This window comes from Alternaria conjuncta, assembly GCF_024043145.1.
Source record: "Alternaria conjuncta strain BMP 0040 chromosome Unknown scaffold_7, whole genome shotgun sequence".
Classification (NCBI taxonomy): Eukaryota; Fungi; Ascomycota; class Dothideomycetes; order Pleosporales; family Pleosporaceae; genus Alternaria; species Alternaria conjuncta.
Genome location: NW_026250096.1, coordinates 1016211 through 1034239, shown reverse-complemented (window position 1 = coordinate 1034239; position 18029 = coordinate 1016211). Strand labels below are relative to the sequence as shown.

General features: G+C 53.5%; 8 protein-coding genes across 8 annotated transcripts; 4 read left to right on the top strand and 4 right to left on the bottom strand.

Annotated features, from left to right (window-relative positions):
- Positions 1-2001: 2001 nt before the first annotated feature.
- Positions 2002-6073, top strand: J4E85_005466 (uncharacterized protein; the record flags this gene model as incomplete). The annotated part of the gene is made up of 4 exons (XM_051469711.1): positions 2002-2152; positions 2214-2506; positions 2715-3259; positions 3472-6073. 4 exons carry the CDS (start codon positions 2002-2004, stop codon positions 6071-6073), a joined length of 3591 nt encoding a protein of 1196 aa, XP_051326542.1.
- An 853-nt stretch (positions 6074-6926) lies between these two features.
- Positions 6927-8177, bottom strand: J4E85_005465 (uncharacterized protein; the record flags this gene model as incomplete). The annotated part of the gene is made up of 1 exon (XM_051469710.1): positions 6927-8177. One exon carries the CDS (start codon positions 8175-8177, stop codon positions 6927-6929), a length of 1251 nt encoding a protein of 416 aa, XP_051326541.1.
- A 302-nt stretch (positions 8178-8479) lies between these two features.
- Positions 8480-9118, top strand: J4E85_005464 (uncharacterized protein; the record flags this gene model as incomplete). Its single annotated transcript, XM_051469709.1, has 3 exons — positions 8480-8547; positions 8597-8810; positions 8861-9118. The coding sequence occupies 3 exons, from the start codon at positions 8480-8482 to the stop codon at positions 9116-9118; spliced, it is 540 nt and encodes a 179-aa protein (XP_051326540.1).
- A 439-nt stretch (positions 9119-9557) lies between these two features.
- J4E85_005463 (uncharacterized protein) lies at positions 9558-10637 on the bottom strand (the record flags this gene model as incomplete). Its single annotated transcript, XM_051469708.1, has 1 exon — positions 9558-10637. One exon carries the CDS (start codon positions 10635-10637, stop codon positions 9558-9560), a length of 1080 nt encoding a protein of 359 aa, XP_051326539.1.
- Positions 10638-10959: 322 nt separating this feature from the next.
- On the bottom strand, positions 10960-12009 carry J4E85_005462 (uncharacterized protein; the record flags this gene model as incomplete). Its single annotated transcript, XM_051469707.1, has 1 exon — positions 10960-12009. One exon carries the CDS (start codon positions 12007-12009, stop codon positions 10960-10962), a length of 1050 nt encoding a protein of 349 aa, XP_051326538.1.
- A 286-nt stretch (positions 12010-12295) lies between these two features.
- On the top strand, positions 12296-14063 carry J4E85_005461 (uncharacterized protein; the record flags this gene model as incomplete). Its single annotated transcript, XM_051469706.1, has 3 exons — positions 12296-12485; positions 12531-13936; positions 13989-14063. 3 exons carry the CDS (start codon positions 12296-12298, stop codon positions 14061-14063), a joined length of 1671 nt encoding a protein of 556 aa, XP_051326537.1.
- A 95-nt stretch (positions 14064-14158) lies between these two features.
- Positions 14159-15185, bottom strand: J4E85_005460 (uncharacterized protein; the record flags this gene model as incomplete). Its single annotated transcript, XM_051469705.1, has 2 exons — positions 14159-14798; positions 14851-15185. The coding sequence occupies 2 exons, from the start codon at positions 15183-15185 to the stop codon at positions 14159-14161; spliced, it is 975 nt and encodes a 324-aa protein (XP_051326536.1).
- A 1171-nt stretch (positions 15186-16356) lies between these two features.
- J4E85_005459 (uncharacterized protein) lies at positions 16357-17856 on the top strand (the record flags this gene model as incomplete). Its single annotated transcript, XM_051469704.1, has 2 exons — positions 16357-16986; positions 17041-17856. 2 exons carry the CDS (start codon positions 16357-16359, stop codon positions 17854-17856), a joined length of 1446 nt encoding a protein of 481 aa, XP_051326535.1.
- Between the last annotated feature and the right edge of the window lie 173 nt (positions 17857-18029).

The following is an 18029-nucleotide window of genomic DNA, read 5'->3' as shown; positions in this document are numbered from 1 at the left end:
TCATTCGCGCTGATATCTCGTGTTCACTTTGGATGTTCCCGTGTTGTGATCCCAATATGTTGCACCCTGATAAATCGTTAGTGTATCAGTCCGATGACTGTGACGACTCGACTGTACGTTTCCGTCTCAGTATGCGCAACACTAGCAAAATGTCACCATCGTTGTGACCACCACTTATAAATGAGAGTCCTGGGTGGTGATGGCTTGCAGAAATATGGACATGCCCGGCTCCTACATGCATTTATTGTGCACTGTACGAGATGTCCACACGTACCCTGGAGGTACTCACTCCTAACAAGACTTGCGCAGGCATCGATTTGGCCCGTTGTTACGAATACAAAGCCTGTTTCTGGTTAAGCATATCCACGCTGCGCAGGGCGAGTACCTCCACGGGCCTTGACTCTGCATGCTGCCACGCTAATCTAGGAAAAAACTAAACACCCTAGAGCCTACGTTGATTTCAGGTTACCTACTTTGCAAGTTTTTGTTATAGTGTAATCTGCAAACATGCTCGGTGTTTTTCTTGTACGAGGTGCTATCGTGGTTGAGAACGAAGAGGTCCACTTGAGACGAACCTGGCAGACCCCCGTTACCAAAGGTCCAATTCCCAAAGTAAGCAACCAGACTTTGCACTACCTACACATTTTTCGTCACGTGTCGACGGGGAGCCTTCCAAGGGTGGCTTTAGTTGTTCTCAACCTTGGTACTTAGCGAGTACTTTATGTCCTTTTCGAATAGCATAATCGCTATGACGAGCTGAGACACAATGCGATGCAGTGATACATGAAATGTCAATGTACCGTTGATCGAATTTTGGAAAGCACAGCAGATACCCCGAGGACAGGTTGTGGTGACCCAAGAAAAGGTTTCTGTGTATGCTCACGGATAAATTAGCTCAACCGTTCGGGCGTCAATGTGCCAAGTAGCGAGTGTTTGAAGCTCCGTATCGCAGGTGCATGATCTTTGCCAAGCAATCTTGGAAGACTAGTACACGAGTAATGTTTCCAGATGCAGCCACTGAATGCCTCAAACGACCCCATCGTAAGCTAACGTCACCGGTTTCGAAGAGTCGCTCATAGCCAAGTCAAGTCTAGATCTACGTAACCATCTGTCATGGTGAGAGGCGGAACCGCATGGGCGTGATGCGCAGCCGGTAATAGCTCAGACCCAAGTTCCGAATACTCCTCGCAGCCATGCAGGTACGCGGCCACGAAGCGAGGCAGAGGTCGGAAAAGTATACCGTGAACGAGGTTAAATAGCGAGGTTGCCCTCGACGGTCATAAGGAGCTCGGTAGAGGAGCCTACGCCGAAGGAAAGCGCTGGATAAGCACGACATTTTTCCGCGATGCCGAGCTTTCTCCGATGCGGTAGACACTGCTCTGGCAGCTGGGATGGAGATGGGATGGGCTCGCGAATGGGTTGCCAGAGGGGTCAGAGTGGGTAGCGGTCAAGGTTTCATTGAGCGTCGACGACACCGGACGAGGTGCGTGTGGCTTTGGCTAGGCGCCCCACGTGCTTAGTGGGCGTGGGATATGTAGAGCAAAAAGGTTTTATACATGTTTAAGATTCTGGTACGCGGTGGGGCAGGGCCTGTGACGACGGTGACAATTTCAATCGTGTCGCACACGGGGTGGTTCCGTCGGCGAACCTTGTCAGTGCCCCTCCATTATCTCCCCGCGCGAGGGAGCTCTGGCCAGGTGGTGGCATGCAGCTATCCATGGTTAGCTTGGTTGCTTTTCAGGTGGCCGACGGGGTCTCTGCAGCGTGTTTCCATCTGGCTTGGCTGTGTGGATCTGTTTTGGGATTAAACTCGCGCTCTGCACATGGTTGAGCGAGTGAGTCGTAGCAAGTAGCAGACCCTGGATATCCGATAGTCGGTACCATAATAAATTGGCGCTGTATCCTACTTCTTCTGCGCCTTTCAGACCTCCCCCTCTCCTCCTCTCTCTCTCACTACCTCTACCCCCTCTCTTACCCCAATACACACAGCCGTCATCCAGCATGACGACGCTTGCAGTTGACCAGAACGCCTCGTCGGCCATTGACGAGAACGACTTCGACGAGGACCATGGCGAGCACCACCCCCACAGGAACTCGGTCCACCACAAGCTGCGTGCGAGCAGCTCCATCATGCAGCTGAAGAAGCTGCTGGGTACGTTGGCCGAGCACAATGGCTCACTCCTCGCTCTTCGGCGCTCTAACAGCTCTGCCAGTTGCCAACCGAGGAGAAATCCCCATCCGTATCTTCCGAACAGCGCACGAGCTGTCGCTGCACACCGTGGCCGTCTACAGCCATGAGGACCGCCTCAGCATGCACAGGCAAAAGGCCGACGAGGCGTACGAGATTGGCGCCCGCGGCCAGTACACGCCTGTCGGTGCTTACCTGGCGGGCGATGAGATCATCAAGATCGCGGTCGAGCACAACGTGAACATGATTCACCCGGGCTACGGCTTCTTATCGGAGAATGCAGAGTTCGCGCGCAACGTCGAGAAGGCTGGCCTCATTGTGAGTTTTACCGCTTTGTTTACGCTATGACGGAGCTGCGTGGAGGGGTCGCCGCTGCCTATCAGCCGCTGCTGAGCCTATCGCTCCCGCGCGAGATGAGGCATTGGCGGGGCCGATCCCCAAGCAGCCCGGCGCCGATCACCGCAGCGCCCATGGCCTTTTTTTCCTACCCATGCAATATGCGACTCATGCTTACTTCTGCTTCTAGTTCGTGGGCCCCTCTCCCGACACCATCGACGCGCTCGGCGACAAGGTCTCGGCGCGAAAACTCGCCGTCAAGTGCAACGTCCCCGTTGTGCCAGGAACCCCGGGACCCGTCGAGAAGTTTGAGGATGTCAAGGCCTTTACCGACGAGTATGGCTTTCCCATCATCATCAAGGCCGCTTTCGGCGGTGGTGGCCGTGGTATGCGTGTAGTGCGCGAGCAAGAGACGCTCAAGGACTCGTTCGAGCGCGCCACTTCAGAGGCCAAGTCGGCCTTCGGTAACGGAACCGTCTTCGTCGAGCGCTTCCTCGACAAGCCCAAGCACATTGAAGTCCAGCTTCTTGGTGACAACCAGGGCAACGTCGTCCATCTCTACGAGCGTGACTGCAGTGTCCAGCGTCGTCACCAGAAGGTCGTTGAGATTGCCCCCGCCAAGGACCTCCCAGTTGAGACTCGTGATGCTATCCTTGCCGACGCCGTCAGGCTTGCGCAGAGCGTCAAGTACAGGAACGCCGGAACTGCAGAGTTCTTGGTTGACCAGCAAAACCGGTATGTTATATATCCCATCCCACCACACTCCAATTCCACTTCACCTCGTAGAAGAAGAAAACGGAACACCCTGGAGCCTACATCGACGTCAGGTTACTCCCTTTACAAGGTTTCATCTTGATGTAGTCTCCAGGGTGTTCAGTTTTTTTCTAGATCAACATGCTACTACACTTCTACATCACTACTATACTCATAACGCTAACTATCAAAAGCTACTACTTCATCGAGATTAACCCTCGTATCCAAGTCGAGCACACTATTACCGAGGAGGTCACCGGTATCGATATCGTCGCGGCACAGATCCAGATTGCAGCAGGCGCATCTCTCGAGCAGCTTGGCCTGACCCAAGACCACATCTCCACACGAGGCTTTGCCTTCCAATGCCGAATCACCACAGAAGACCCCGCCCAGAGCTTTGCACCAGATACCGGAAAGATCGAGGTGTACCGCTCTGCCGGTGGTAACGGGGTCCGTCTCGACGGTGGTAACGGTTTCGCCGGAGCCATCATCACCCCTCACTACGACTCTATGTTGGTCAAGTGCTCTTGCCGCGGTTCCACATACGAGATCGTCCGCCGAAAGATGCTGCGTGCTCTAGTTGAGTTCCGTATCCGTGGCGTCAAGACCAACATTCCCTTCTTGATCAAGCTCCTCACACATCCCACCTTCGTCGACGGACAATGCTGGACAACCTTCATTGACGACACTCCCGCTCTCTTCGACTTGATCGGCTCCCAGAACCGTGCCCAGAAGCTCCTCGCATATCTCGGTGACCTCGCTGTCAACGGCAGTCAGATCAAGGGCCAGATCGGTGAGCCCAAGTTCAAGGGCGTCATCCCCATCCCGGCCATCCACGACAACAACGGCAAGAAGGTCGACACCTCCGCGCCTTGCACCGAGGGATGGAGGAACGTCATTCTCAAGGACGGTCCCGAGGGATTCGCCAAGGCTGTTCGCGCCAACAAGGGTTGCTTGATCATGGACACCACATGGCGTGATGCTCATCAGTCCCTTCTCGCCACTCGTGTCCGAACCGTTGACTTGCTCAACATCGCCAAGGAGACCAGCCATGCCTTCTCCAACGCATGGGCTCTGGAGTGCTGGGGTGGTGCTACTTTCGATGTCGCCATGCGTTTCCTCTACGAAGACCCCTGGGAGCGTCTTAGGAAGATGCGCAAGCTCGTACCCAACATTCCATTCCAGATGCTCCTCCGCGGTGCCAACGGTGTTGCGTACTCCTCGTTGCCCGACAACGCCATCTTCCACTTCTGTGAGCAGGCTAAGAAGAACGGTGTCGATATCTTCCGTGTCTTTGATGCGCTGAACGACGTGGAGCAGCTTGAAGTTGGTGTCAAGGCTGTCCTCAAGGCTGGTGGTGTCGCTGAAGGTACCGTGTGCTACAGTGGTGACATGCTCAACCCTAAGAAGAAGTACAACCTCGAGTACTACTTGGATGTCGTCGACAAGATCGTCAAGATGGGAGCGCACATCCTCGGTATTAAGGACATGGCTGGTGTACTCAAGCCCCGTGCCGCCCGCCTCTTGATCGGTACCATTCGCGAGAAGTACCCCGACCTCCCTATCCACGTGCACACTCACGACTCTGCTGGAACTGGTGTTGCATCTATGGTTGCCTGCGCTGAGGCTGGTGCGGACGCTGTTGATGCCGCTATCGACAGCATGTCCGGTATGACTTCTCAGCCTAGCATGGGTGCCATCCTCTCGTCTCTCGAGGGCACCGACTTCGACGCTGGTCTGGACGCGCACATGATCCGTAACTTGGACGCATACTGGGCCCAGCTCCGTCTCCTCTACTCACCCTTCGAAGCCGGTCTTACCGGACCCGACCCCGAAGTCTACGAGCACGAGATTCCCGGAGGTCAGCTTACCAACTTGATCTTCCAGGCATCGCAGCAAGGTCTTGGTGAGCAATGGGCTCAGACCAAGAAGGCGTATGAGCAGGCCAACGACTTGCTCGGCGACATTGTCAAGGTCACTCCCACTTCCAAGGTCGTTGGTGACTTGGCTCAATTCATGGTCTCCAACAAGCTTTCCTACGATGACGTCCTAGCCAAGGCTGACCAACTCGACTTCCCATCCTCTGTCCTGGAGTTCTTCGAAGGACTCATGGGTCAGCCATACGGCGGTTTCCCCGAGCCCCTCCGCTCGCAAGCTCTTCGTGAGCGAAGGAAGATGGACAAGCGCCCTGGTCTCTACCTCGAGCCTGTCGATATTCCCAAGATCAAGGCAGACCTCAAGGCCAAATGGGGTGATGCGACAGAGTGTGATGTTGCATCATACATCATGTACCCCAAGGTCTTTGAGGACTACAAGAAGTGGACTACCAAGTACGGAGATCTCTCCGTTCTGCCTACTCGTTACTTCTTGTCGCGCCCAGAGATCGGTGAGGAGTTCCACGTCGAACTTGAGAAGGGTAAGGTTCTCATTCTCAAGCTCCTCGCCATCGGTCCTCTATCCGAGCAGACCGGTCTGCGTGAAGTCTTCTACGAGATGAACGGTGAGACCCGTACCGTCACCGTGGAGGACCAACACGCGGCTATCGAGAACGTTTCGCGACCCAAGGCCGACCCCACAGACAGCAGCCAAGTCGGATCACCCATGTCCGGTGTCTTGGTTGAGGTCCGTGTCCACGATGGTAGCGAGGTCAAGAAGGGTGACCCAGTTGCTATTTTGAGCGCCATGAAGATGGAGATGGTTATCTCCGCACCACACTCTGGAAAGGTCAGCGGCCTGTCAGTACGTGAGGGTGACTCGGTCGACTCTGGCGACTTGGTCTGCAAGCTCGTCAAGTGAGCATTTCGCTTGGATAGTTTGCTTTGTTCATGAGAGTTATGAAATCCAAGAATGGACATGATTAGATAGTAACGAATTACGGCGCTGGGATGCCATTTCAATTTCAAGAATGTGGATCTGTTTCTTCTGACCGTGCCTGTGAACATTGAACTACACGACTTCTAAAGCTTTGCGTAACTTTCACATAAACATTGATCGTGCATGAATTCTACAGAAAATGCTCTTACTCTTGTCCAACATCTTCAATTATCAGTCTGCCCAAAAACATACATTGCATTACAAATTGATTATGTTCAGGAGACCATAGGCCTAGGAAGTATCCAGTGGGGTTTGTCCCGGTAGATTCACAAGACAGGCCATAGCGTAGCGTCTCCATCAGGTCATAACGCAGTCGAGACAGGCCTCTGAACACCGTGTTTATTACTACATTGCTGCAGAGGGAGGTCAAAGAATAAATATACACTCGCTTTAAAGTATACATGGGACGAACATGTACAACATCGCATGTGTATTGAGCTTCGGTAGTTGTTACACCGAAACAAAGCTACCACCACCCAACCCCAGACTCCAAGAAATGCAGCATAGCTAGCTTAGTCTAAACGGAAGGCCCTGCCCGTATGCAGGTTCCCTTGAACCGAGCTCCAAACGCCCAAACGCCATGTCAGATCCAAGGGATCCACTCGATCGAACCACTTGATCGGGAGAAGCCGGAACGCGGCCACACCTCCTACAAGCTACAAGGAAGACACTGACCAGGCCTGTAGCCTACACTAGGACAAAAACAAGCAAACGAGAAGATCTAGCGTCAATGTAGGCTCCAGGGTGTTTTAAGATTTCCCTGGGATAGTGTGATCTACCCCATGGAGCCAAAGTCAAGCTTCCGAGCTACCTTGTCCGCGCGCCCGTTGGTAGGCATTTCTCCGCCTCGCCGCTTGAGATCTTCTCCCATAGCCTTTGCCCCACCGCCTTCTTTGGGCAAGTTTTCTTTCTTCGTGGGCCGGGGTGCATTGGTCCACCACTTGTCCTCTAGCGCTTTGCGAGCCGTGTACCTCTTCGCCGGGTCCAGTGTCAATAAACCCTTGATGAAGTCGCAGCCGTCGTCTCCCAGGGCAGGGAACTGCTGTTTCCACCACACGCGAGGACGTGTCTGTCGGAAGGCTGTGGAACCCTGTGGACCGGTTTGCTTCTCAGGCGCAACGTAGTATGGGAGAGAAGACACGCCTGGCCAGGTTTCCTCGGTCGGCGTTCCGAACTTCTCGCAGATGGTGGCGACTTGTTGGATGTCGGTGTCGGAGTAGAGAAACCAGTTGCGGATACAGAGTTCTGCCATCAGGACTCCGATACTCCACATGTCAGCCGTACCACCGTAGTGCGAGCAGCCGTACAGCAACTCCAGCGGACGGTACATGCGTGTAATGACCATGGTAGTCATCTTTGTTCCTGGATCTGCGAAACTCCGCGCAAGACCGAAATCGGCAAGCTTGACTGTTCCGTCGGCGGCGATCAGGGCGTTACTGCCCTTGATATCGCGATGCAGGACGAAGTTCTCGTGGCAGAACCAGATTCCTTGACACAGCATGTTCATCCAAGACTTAATATCCGCCTTTGTGTATGTGATTTCCTTGTTTTTCCAGAGCGCCTCCAGATCTCCCAGGGGCAGATGTTCGAGTACGAAGGACAGGTTTTGGTCCTTGCTGGAGAAGACGTCGTGTAGTTTGATTACGTTTGGATGGTCGATCTCGAAGAGGAACTGCATTTCGCGGAGGGCGTCTGGGGCGATTCCGTTGGGGTACTCGGCGTTGAGTTTGATCTTCTTGATGGCGACGAGCTTCTTGGGGTTGTTGACATAGTGGGCTTGGAAGACTACGGCATAGGTACCTTCTCCGAGTTTCTGGCCCATGACAAATTGGCTGCGCACCCGGTCGTTCATCTGCTCGGCGAGATCCATGCCTCTATCTTCTGCTGGGGCTGTGGACGGTACAGCTGGTGACTTCGTGGGCTTAGTTGTGTGGCTTGGGAGCGCGAGGGTTCTAGCCTTGGCCCCATCTTGAAAGGCCGCACCGGGTGGGTTCGGCCGTGGGCTCAGGACAGCTGGTGATGCCATGGTGAAGTTGTGGGTGTAGCGGCGTGATTGGGGTGTTGCGACGAGGCTGGTCGATGGAAGATGGCGATTGCTGGCGTTAGTGGATACTCCACAGCTCTCGTGAGTTGAGCGACCCAAAGTCCATACCGTAGTCCTCCTCTTTCAGACGGTGAAGGTGGTGGGTGCGTGGTTCGCGACTGCCGTTCGCGCTCCAGGGACCGCGGCGGCGACGATGCACGTCCCCGAACATTTTGGCTTGGCCGCGCTTTTCTGCGGGGAGCTTGCCCTCACCACCGACGCCCAGCAGTCGCAATCCACACATCATGGCTACTTCGGCGCGAGGACCGCCAGGCACTGTCGCCGTCTCCAAAGAGGGAATCCCGAACCGCACGTGAGTTCACCTTTACCCCAATGCACGAGTATATGCTGACATCAAACAGATTATACGTGCGCAACCTCCCCGACAAGCTACAAAAAGAAGACCTTAAGCGGAACCTGTACATGCTGTTCGCGACATATGGCGTCATACTCGATGTTGTCGCGCTCAAGACCATGAAGATGCGAGGCCAGGCGCACGTTGTCTTCCGCGACGTCGATTCCTCAACACAGGCCATGCGCGCTCTACAGGGCTTCACTTTCTTTGGCAAGGACATGGTACGTGATTCCCGAATTACGAACGAAGAAAACATGCTTACACTAGGCAGCAAATCGCATACGCAAAGACAAAGTCCGATACAGTAGCCAAGCTAGACGGCACCTACAAGATGCCCGAGCCGGAGCGCGAAGACGAGCCCGAACAAGCGTCTGCACAGCCCGCAGGCTTCGGCACCGCACCCGAGAAAGCAGTTCCGGTCAATGCACAAGACGCCGCCAAGGGTCAGAAGAGAGGGCGCGACGAAGAAGAGGAGGATGAGAACTCGGACGCGGAAATGGAGATGGATGTCAGCGACGACTCGGACTAGACGGTCAAGACTGTGTATGGAAGGATATGATACCCACGAGCAATGAATAGAATCAAAAGGGCACTTTAGAAGACGCGTCTATGTGTATTATTGGAAAGCGTGTATGGGGAGACATCATAGCTGTTCTTGGGGTGGTGCTGACTTGATACAGACCCGATCTCAGCTTCTCTCCGACGATCGACTAGTGTACGCCATTATCGTCGTGCGCTCAACTACATCGCTATGTTTGGTATAGCCAGATGACTTTCGCAGAATTCCTAAGTAACTAGAGTTGAATGATAGGGCACCTAGGACCTCTTCGCTGAAGGTCTTACCACGCATTGAAAGACTATAGAAGAGCTAGACGGTGTTGAATAACCGATCACCTAGCATACCAGCCTCTGAAGTCCCACTGACAACCTCCTCGTCCCCTCATGGCTCAACTCTTATACGAATACACCTAAGCATGTTTGCTCATGCAAGCCTCGAGCAGACCCAGCAGCTCAGACTTCCGCTTTCCCCCTATCCAGCTGCCGTGGATAGAATTGTTAACAATTATCCTCCATTCCTCCATACTCAAGTTGAAAGCCTCTTGCACCGCGCAATAGTTGTTTAGAATATATCCACCAAAGTAAGCTGGGTCGTCGCTGTTGATACTGAACTTGACCCCCGCGTTGAGGAACGTCCTGATGGGTACTTGGCCGACGTTTTCCACAGCTTGCAGGCAAACGTTGCTCAGCGGACAAACGGTCAGGAGTATCTCCTCTTTTACTACCCGACGAAGTAGTTCAGCATCTTCGGTAAGACGGATACCGTGATCGATGCGCTCAGCGTGCAGTGCGTCGAGTGCACCGCTGATGTACGTCGGATCTCCTTCTTCACCCGCATGCGCTGTCCTCCTCAACCCCCTCTTCTCACCCTCGCGATACGTATCGACGAAGAGCTCCGGGCGGAACCCAACTTCCGAGGAATCCAATCCAAGACCAGCAATAGCGCGCTCCTGACCGTCTCCGCTCTCGAGATCAAAGTGCCCACCCTTGACAGCCGCTGCCATAGTCTCCGCAGCTGAACTGACAGGCATGTGCCTCAGGAAACACATGATGAGACAACTCGTTATCCCCAGCTCTTTCTCCGCCCGTTTCCTTGCCGCATTGAAACCACGTACCACGACGTCAAAATCGATGCCTCGCTCCGTGTGGCTCTGTGGATCAAAGAAAACTTCTGCATGGCAGACACCATCTCGAGCTGCTGTTGTGAAGTACTCCCAAGCTAGCATCTCAAAGTCCTCTTCGTGCACTACGACTGCAATGCCGCGGTAGTAGTACGCCAGGAAATCGTCTAGGTTCGTGAAATGCGAGTACCGTTCTGTAAGTGTTGCGGGCGACGTGTAAGCGACATCTTCAGATGGAGATGGCAGGGTGATGTTGTTCTTAGAGGCCAGAGTGAAGAGAAGGCTTGGGCTGAGGCAGCCTTCGAGGTGGAGGTGGTGTTCGCATTTTGGGAGGTCCGCGAGGAAGTCGTGGGTGGCTGATTTGCACATTGTGATTTGTTTGTATAGGAAACTTTAGGAAATGCGTTTGTTGGATTAAATGTTCGAACAAATTCGGTTTCTGGCGTTTTTGAAAGATTCTGTTTTCTAAGATTAGTTCTATCGGAGGCGGACGGGCATTGTCGGTGTTCGCCGGTTCTTGCTGGGATGATGGAGAACATCCAGCTAGAGGGTGGATCCTAGATTGGACTTGCAAGGCAGATGCGCTCTATGCGAACACAGTTTGGTGGAGCCTGGAAACCTCACTTGAAATATTTATGCCGCATATATATATCGTCCATTGCCTCCAAATGCTAGTCTAGGCTGTCACATCTTATCGAAGTTCGCGTTTTTGCCCAATCGCTCGTGGCTCGTACATGGTTTCCACAAACTCTTCTAGCAAACCCTCACTTTCCGCATCTTGTCGAGTAGAAGAACCCGTCCCACTTCTGGCATTGCTTATCGGCAATGTAGAGTCGCCTATCGTCCTTTCTCCATCACCGAATGTTTTCTTGAAAACGCTGTCATAGCTGATCCACATGCCCGCAAAGATCATGGCACTGAGTTTCGCTAGCCACCAAGGCGACCTCCCCTTTTTATCTTGCAGCTTCCTCCCCATCGCAAAGATGAACGCGATAAACGGCATCCAGATACCCATGAAGATAGCCTTTCCCATTGCCTGCTTCTTGGTTGTGATGGTGTATGTGCGTATATTGTGTAGGTATTCCTGATACTCGTTTGGAAGATTACATTCGGCGGCGCCATCGGTTATGAGCTTGAGGTATCGTGCCGAGGGCTGCGCGTAGCTTGGGTCGGGGCGCTTCACGCGGTCGGTGGTTTGTACTCTGTTCTCGCTGTCGACAATGGGGGCGAAGAGCGTGTGCGCTTTGAAGGGCTTCGAATCGGGCGTGGTGGGAACCGTATCGGAGGGCGGTAGCACGTAGCAGTCAACCAAGATATCGTCGTAGGCGCTGCCTCCGCCTTCTGTCGCAATGATGTGCGCATAATCGGACAGCGTCACCTCGTATACAACGCCCACCAGGCCCTTGTGCCATCGGTCCTTGTGGTAGTCTTGCGCGTCCGGCACCCGCAGTGCTGTGTTGGCGAAGCAGGGCTCTTTGTAGGGGAAGCCAGGGAGGTCGAAGGTCAACCTCAGCGAGGGAACAAGTACGTTGACTTGTGAAAGCGGACGGATACCGCGCACGCCTCGGAAGGTTTCATTGCACAGGTTCGAGCCATATGCCAGGTACAGCACCGTTTTCGCCTTCTCTTGGGGTGTTGCAGACTGCTGCGACACGAGCTTCTCGGTGTCCAGCGGCGCGTCGGTGAGGGAGGCGTCTAGACGCGCCTGAGACGGCTGTGGTATGGCTTCAAAGATGGTCATGGTAGAATTTACTGTGTGGATGATCCATAGGTAGCGGCCGTATTCGCGTCTTCATATACTGCGCGTAGTTTCGGGCCGTGCCGATTTCGCTGGATGTTTCGTCCGGACCCTGTCTACATCATCGATTCTTGGATTTCTCATCTAACGCCGAGGGCCCGAGCACGACCCGGGAGCCTACAGTAAGCTGCCAACCCTCACACCGCACGAACAAAAGCAACCCAGCTGACTACAACGGACTAATCATCTCTATACTGTCGAAACATATGGGGCTTTGCTTCATTCAGTCATGTCGTATCCCTCGTACGCCATACTAGCGCTGATACCCGCTGTCGTGTGGCTGCTGTATCTCCAAGTAAGCCAATGGCGCTTCAAGCGATTCGCGCACATTCCCAGTAAGCTGTCATCGAGTTTTCTCTTTGGACATCTCGGCCATATCGCGGCGGAATACAAGAACATAAGTAGTACCGTTCATCCAGGTAGGATCCACAACCCTCTGCATGGTCACCACTGATAGCAGCCAGACTATGTTTTCGAAAACATATGGAAGGCTCAAGGCAGCCCGGAATACATGTTCTTCGATACGAGGCCTGTACAGCTTCCACTTCTCCTCATTGCGTCCCATGCGATGGCGGAGCAGGTCTCCAGAGCCAGCAAGACGCAGCAGTACAGCGTTACCAAATCTCCGACTGTTCAAGGGGGCATGGGTGACCTGATTGGGAGGTATTCCCTGATCAGCGAGAATGGCGAATCTTGGAGAGGGCTTCGCAAGACCTTCAATCCAGGCTTCGCGCCGCAGCACTTGCTTTCGTTGCTCCCTGTCATGGTTGACAAAACGCAAACGTTCATGAAAAAGCTGGACGCATTGGCAACCTCCGGTGCCGCGGCCGAGATGGACGGCTATTGCACTGATGTCACATTTGATATCATCGGCGGCTTAGTTACTAACATTGATTGCAAGGCCCAGGGCGACAGTGAACATGTCCATCCCATCGTCCGAAACTTCCGTACGCTGAAGAATGTATATGCTGGGGACAACGGTCTTATGGCATCCTGGTTGAACCCAGTAATGCGCGCCAAGAAATACATATACAGCCGACGACTGGACTCGGCTGTAAAGGCATGTGTCGTAGAGAAGTTTGCAGACATCAAATCAGCGCATCATACAAAGGAGAAGAAAGACCGATCGGTACTCGCGCTAGCGCTGGAAGGCACCGATGAACTGACCCCCTATGTCCTGCAAAGTACTGCGGATCAAGTCAAATCGTTTCTTTTTGCAGGTCACGATACCACCTCTATTCTCCTACAGAGATTGTTCTACGCCCTCTCTATACACCCGGATTGCCTTGCGAAGATCCGCGCGGAGCACGATACCGTTTTCGGTGACGCAGAACCACACGATGTATTCCTCAAACGGCCAGATGAGACCATGAAAGCGCTCAAATACACCTCTGCATGCATCAAAGAAGCTTTGCGACTTTGGCCCCCAGCAGCTTCCGCCCGAATGTCTCACAACAACTTCAAAGTACGCACCTCGGACGGAGAGGACGTGCTTGTCGACAATTGCGTCATATACATCTGCCATCATCTCATCCAACGAGATCCCAAAGTTTACGGAGAGACAGCAAATGAGTTCGTCCCAGAGCGCTGGGTCGGCGACTCGGATACAAGCAGCGCTTCTACTGAAGTCGACGGATCAAGTGCTGGCGAGAGCAAAATTCCCATCAGTGCGTGGAGACCTTTTGAGCGAGGACCCCGCAATTGCATTGGCCAGGAACTCGCCAACATGGAAGCCCGAGTCATTCTCGCATGTGTGATGAGACGATATGACTTTGTCAAGGTCGGGCTTGGAGAAGTTGAGACAGATGAAGCCGGTCGGCCTATCATGGACGAGATGGGCAAGTACAAAACAAAGTCCGAGTTGATTAACGTAAGCTATCTAGTAATTCATCGCAAAGAGTATGAGACTAACTTATCAATAGACGATGTCTATCACCTCACGCCCGATTGATAAGACCGTTATGCGTATCAAGTTCCGCGAGTCTGAGAAACAGTAAGCCACGATTTACGATTCTGATGCCTTGAAGCTTTGTCATTGGAACGTTTCGAAATGTATCAGGTTTGATGGCTTCATGAGAGTACATGTTTCTATCTACACTGTAAATTTTGTCTTGTTCTCCTCCGCACAATCTTCTGCGATTTTTCGTACCTCCCCTTCGCCTAGTTCTTCAAATATATCGAATCCCCATCGCGACTGCACGTTGAAACGCTTGTGTCTCTCCAGCCCGCTCAGCTCATCGAATGCATCTTTCGGTAGCTCTTTGACTTGCATGTTGCTCTTGATCCTGCTGGGTGTAACACTCTTAGGCAGCACCACAGTACCGCGCTGAATGCCCCAACTCGCAAGTAGCTGGCCGCCATCCATGCCCAGTCTTCGTCCTACGCTGCCCACAAGTTCGTCGTCGACCGTGCGTGGCTCTCCCGTCTGGTTGTTTCCGAGGGGTGAATAGGCTTCGATGAGAATACCTTTGCTCTTGCAGAAGTCGAATAAGACAGGCTGTTGGAGGTATGGGTGTGCTTCGATCTGGTTTACCGCCGGCACAACGTCGGTCTTGGATAGAAGATCATTGAGGCGATTGACGGTGAAGTTGGATACGCCAATAGCGCGTACCTTACCGGTGTCGAGCAGCTTCTCCATGGCCTTGTAGGTTGTCGCAGGGTCGATGTCGGCAAGGTCAAAGACGCCACTGTCACGCAATGGGAACCACTTCCCTATAGCACCGTTGAAGGCACTGTGATTATGTTAGTACACTGTGCGTGCAGCGGAACAAGGGTCGAACGTACACAGGCCAATGCATCAAGAACAAGTCCAGGTACTCGACACCAAGGTCCTGTAACGACTTATCGAGTGCTGCCTCTACATCTTCGGGTGCATGCTTGGTATTCCAGAGCTTGCCAGTGAGGAAGATGTCGGAGCGAGGGATACCGCTCCTCCTGATGCCATCACCCACTTCAGCTTCGTTGCGGTAGATGGCAGCGCAATCGATGTGACGGTAGCCTGCTTTGAGCGCTGTCTCGACGGCGCGCTCAACCTCGCCAGGCTTCGCTTGCCATGTGCCGAAGCCCACGGCCGGTATTTGCGCGCCTGTGTTGAGGGTGAAGTGTGTGGGGAGAGGCATGGTTGCTGTAGCGTGACGCGATACGGTAATGCCTAGGTGGGATCAGATAGGCGGGTTCAGGGGTATGCAGTATGATGCAGAGATAGTGTGCGATGTCTCGACAGGACGCACTGCCATCTGGTCGATATATACATCCATAGCGAATCTTCCATGACCACCTAGGTACCAAAGGCGCGAGGCTGTCGGAACGCAGTCGGAACCGGAGACGGAGAAGGCATGATCGAATGACCACACCAGGGCAAGGACAGGACCCAGCGGGATGCGCGGCACTACATCCTGTGATGACCTCCAATTCGTGCAGTGGCTGGACTAAGGCATCCGGGTTCCGTCAAGTGCCTCGGGATTGAAATGGGGAGGTTGGCGAACGGAGCTAAATTATCGGCACGGATTCCCGGAAATGTGCCCGCCTCTTTCTCCCTCCGCCATGTCAAACACACCCAGCAACACGGCGGTACCACAGAAGCGGAGCCTTGATGTCGCGCCAGGCACCAACAATACCAGGCAACGATTGGTGAAAGTCACGAGAGCATGCGATGTGTGCAAGGCGAGGAAGTCAAAGTGCTCTGGCGACCAGCCGTGTGCGAGCTGTATCCGCCGGGGTCTAACATGCCAGTACGAAGCCGTCTACCTGAGAGGCAAGGTAGTCTCCCCGCGCCCTTCTGGTCCCGCCGTTGCTAGCCCTCAGCGCACCACGTCTGTTCCAGGCTATCCTCATGCTATACTTAGTGTCGCACCAAGTATGGCTGTAGGCAGCAACCATCGCGTTGGGGAAGAGACGGAGCCTCCTTCGCGAGCTTCCCCTGGACTTGAGATTGCAGCTGGGCAGTACTCCGACTCAACGTCTGGTCTCTCATTCTTGAGTCGCGCATGGCGGCGCATCTCCAACAAAGAAAGCAGTCAGGTCGTGATAGGCTCCAACGAAGACCGCCAACTACTCATGAGTGCTGGTGACAAGCCCTTCCTGGAAAGTGGCCAACTGCAGATGCCATCCCTGGACCGTAGTCGCCAGCTTCTTCGTCTATATTTTGATGTATGTATTGCGACGTATCGGCTGCTACACAGACCAACTGTTGAAAGTTGGTTGGAAACTGTGTCTGAAAACGCCAAACTTAATCAGGCTCTCTTTCATGGTATGTACCGCCTGATTGAAGATACTTGAGTTTTACTGATGATGTCTCTCTTCGTAGGTGTCGGTCGTGCCAAGACTGCAGTGGTCTTGTCCGTACTAGCCATTGCTTCGTTTCATGAAGAAAAGGCGAGCGGCGAAAGTGGTACTTCGCCAGCAAGTCAAGCCGACGCGCAGTCGCAGAGCGATATGCTCTTCACTGAGGCGTTACGACTGACACAAGCCGAGACTGGTATCCCAAAGCTCGAGTCAGCTCAATGCAGGCTTATACAGGTCCTGTACCTTCTTATGTCATGTCGCTTCAACCAAGCGTGGTATACGTTTGGCCATGCCCTACAGATTATTTCAGCGTTGGGTTTGCATCGCAGAGACGATCGCAAACGCCAAGCGAATGCCGCCAAACGCGACTACATAGGTGAACAGTGTAGAAAGCGCACATTTTGGGTGGCTTATACGCTGGACAAATATCTCGGTGTCATATTCGGGCGGCCCAGACACTACCACGATGAAGATATCGACCAAGATTTCCCCGACGCTGTCAATGACGAAGACATGACCAGCACTGGTCCAAATACTACGAACACAGACGACTGTCACATAGAATCGCTCGTGTATCATGCGCGGCTGGCACAAATTGCTGAAAAGATATCCCGAGAGGTTTATTCCATCAAACCAGTACGTTAGCACACCACACCCTCCAGCTCAACCTACTGACTAAACCGTTCTCAGGTGCCGGATCAGGTCCGACTTGCAGCCTCTCATCGCCTCGGGGCAGAGTTGCGCCAGTGGAAAGCATCGCTACCACCCTTCCTTGGCGCCGTCAACCCTAGCAGTCTCATTCCTACGTTTCGACGGCAGGCAACCGCACTCAAACTGTCCTACTGTCATGCTGTAATTCTAGCCCATCGCCCGTTTCTCCTCAAGAATGCCAGGCGTAGCAATGTAGAGATGACTAGTCTTGCCCAAGACAGTCTCACAGAGTGCATTGCAGCGGCAAGATCAGTATTAGAAGCAGTCGATCGTATGGCCCGGGAGGGTCGACTGTTTCATGCGTTTTGGTGGACCCACTACGTCTGTTTCTGTGCTTTGGTTGTGGTCTATGTGTGGGCTATTCAACAGAGTGCCCATGCCACAGCTTCAGCTGAAGACCCCCGCGGTATTCTAGATCAAGCCGAGAGCTGTTTGCAACATCTCGCCCAGGCAACAGCGTCAAACTCGCCCTCGCGACGATACAGCATCATCCTGCAGGAACTCCGCACAGAAGCAAAGAGGAAAACAGCCATACCACATCGGGAGCCAGTACTAGCGTCATCAGCTGCGGTCAATGGCGGAATCCCACCGCCTTTGGATGGAGATGCGATACCGGAACCGGATTTGCAAAACTGGCAGCCACTTTTTGGTAGTCCGATGGACATGACCACGCCGGGGTTGCAGAACTTTCTCGATGACTGGCAGACCACTGACTGGCTTGACCTCGATGCCTCTGCTTTCGGTCCTTTTCCCGAAGTGGACGATATCTCAGCCTGGGTGAATAACGCATCGTGATGGCTTTTGTGTCCCTGGAATTCACGGGCGCGAGACGAGAAATTCACGTTGATGTATACAATACACCCAGGGTTAGCACATTGGTCAAGCAGAAGATGTGTATACCTTCAGGGTACACTTTAATATTGAGTTGACCCCAGAGTACCCGTGGTCATCGAGCTCGCGATAAAGCT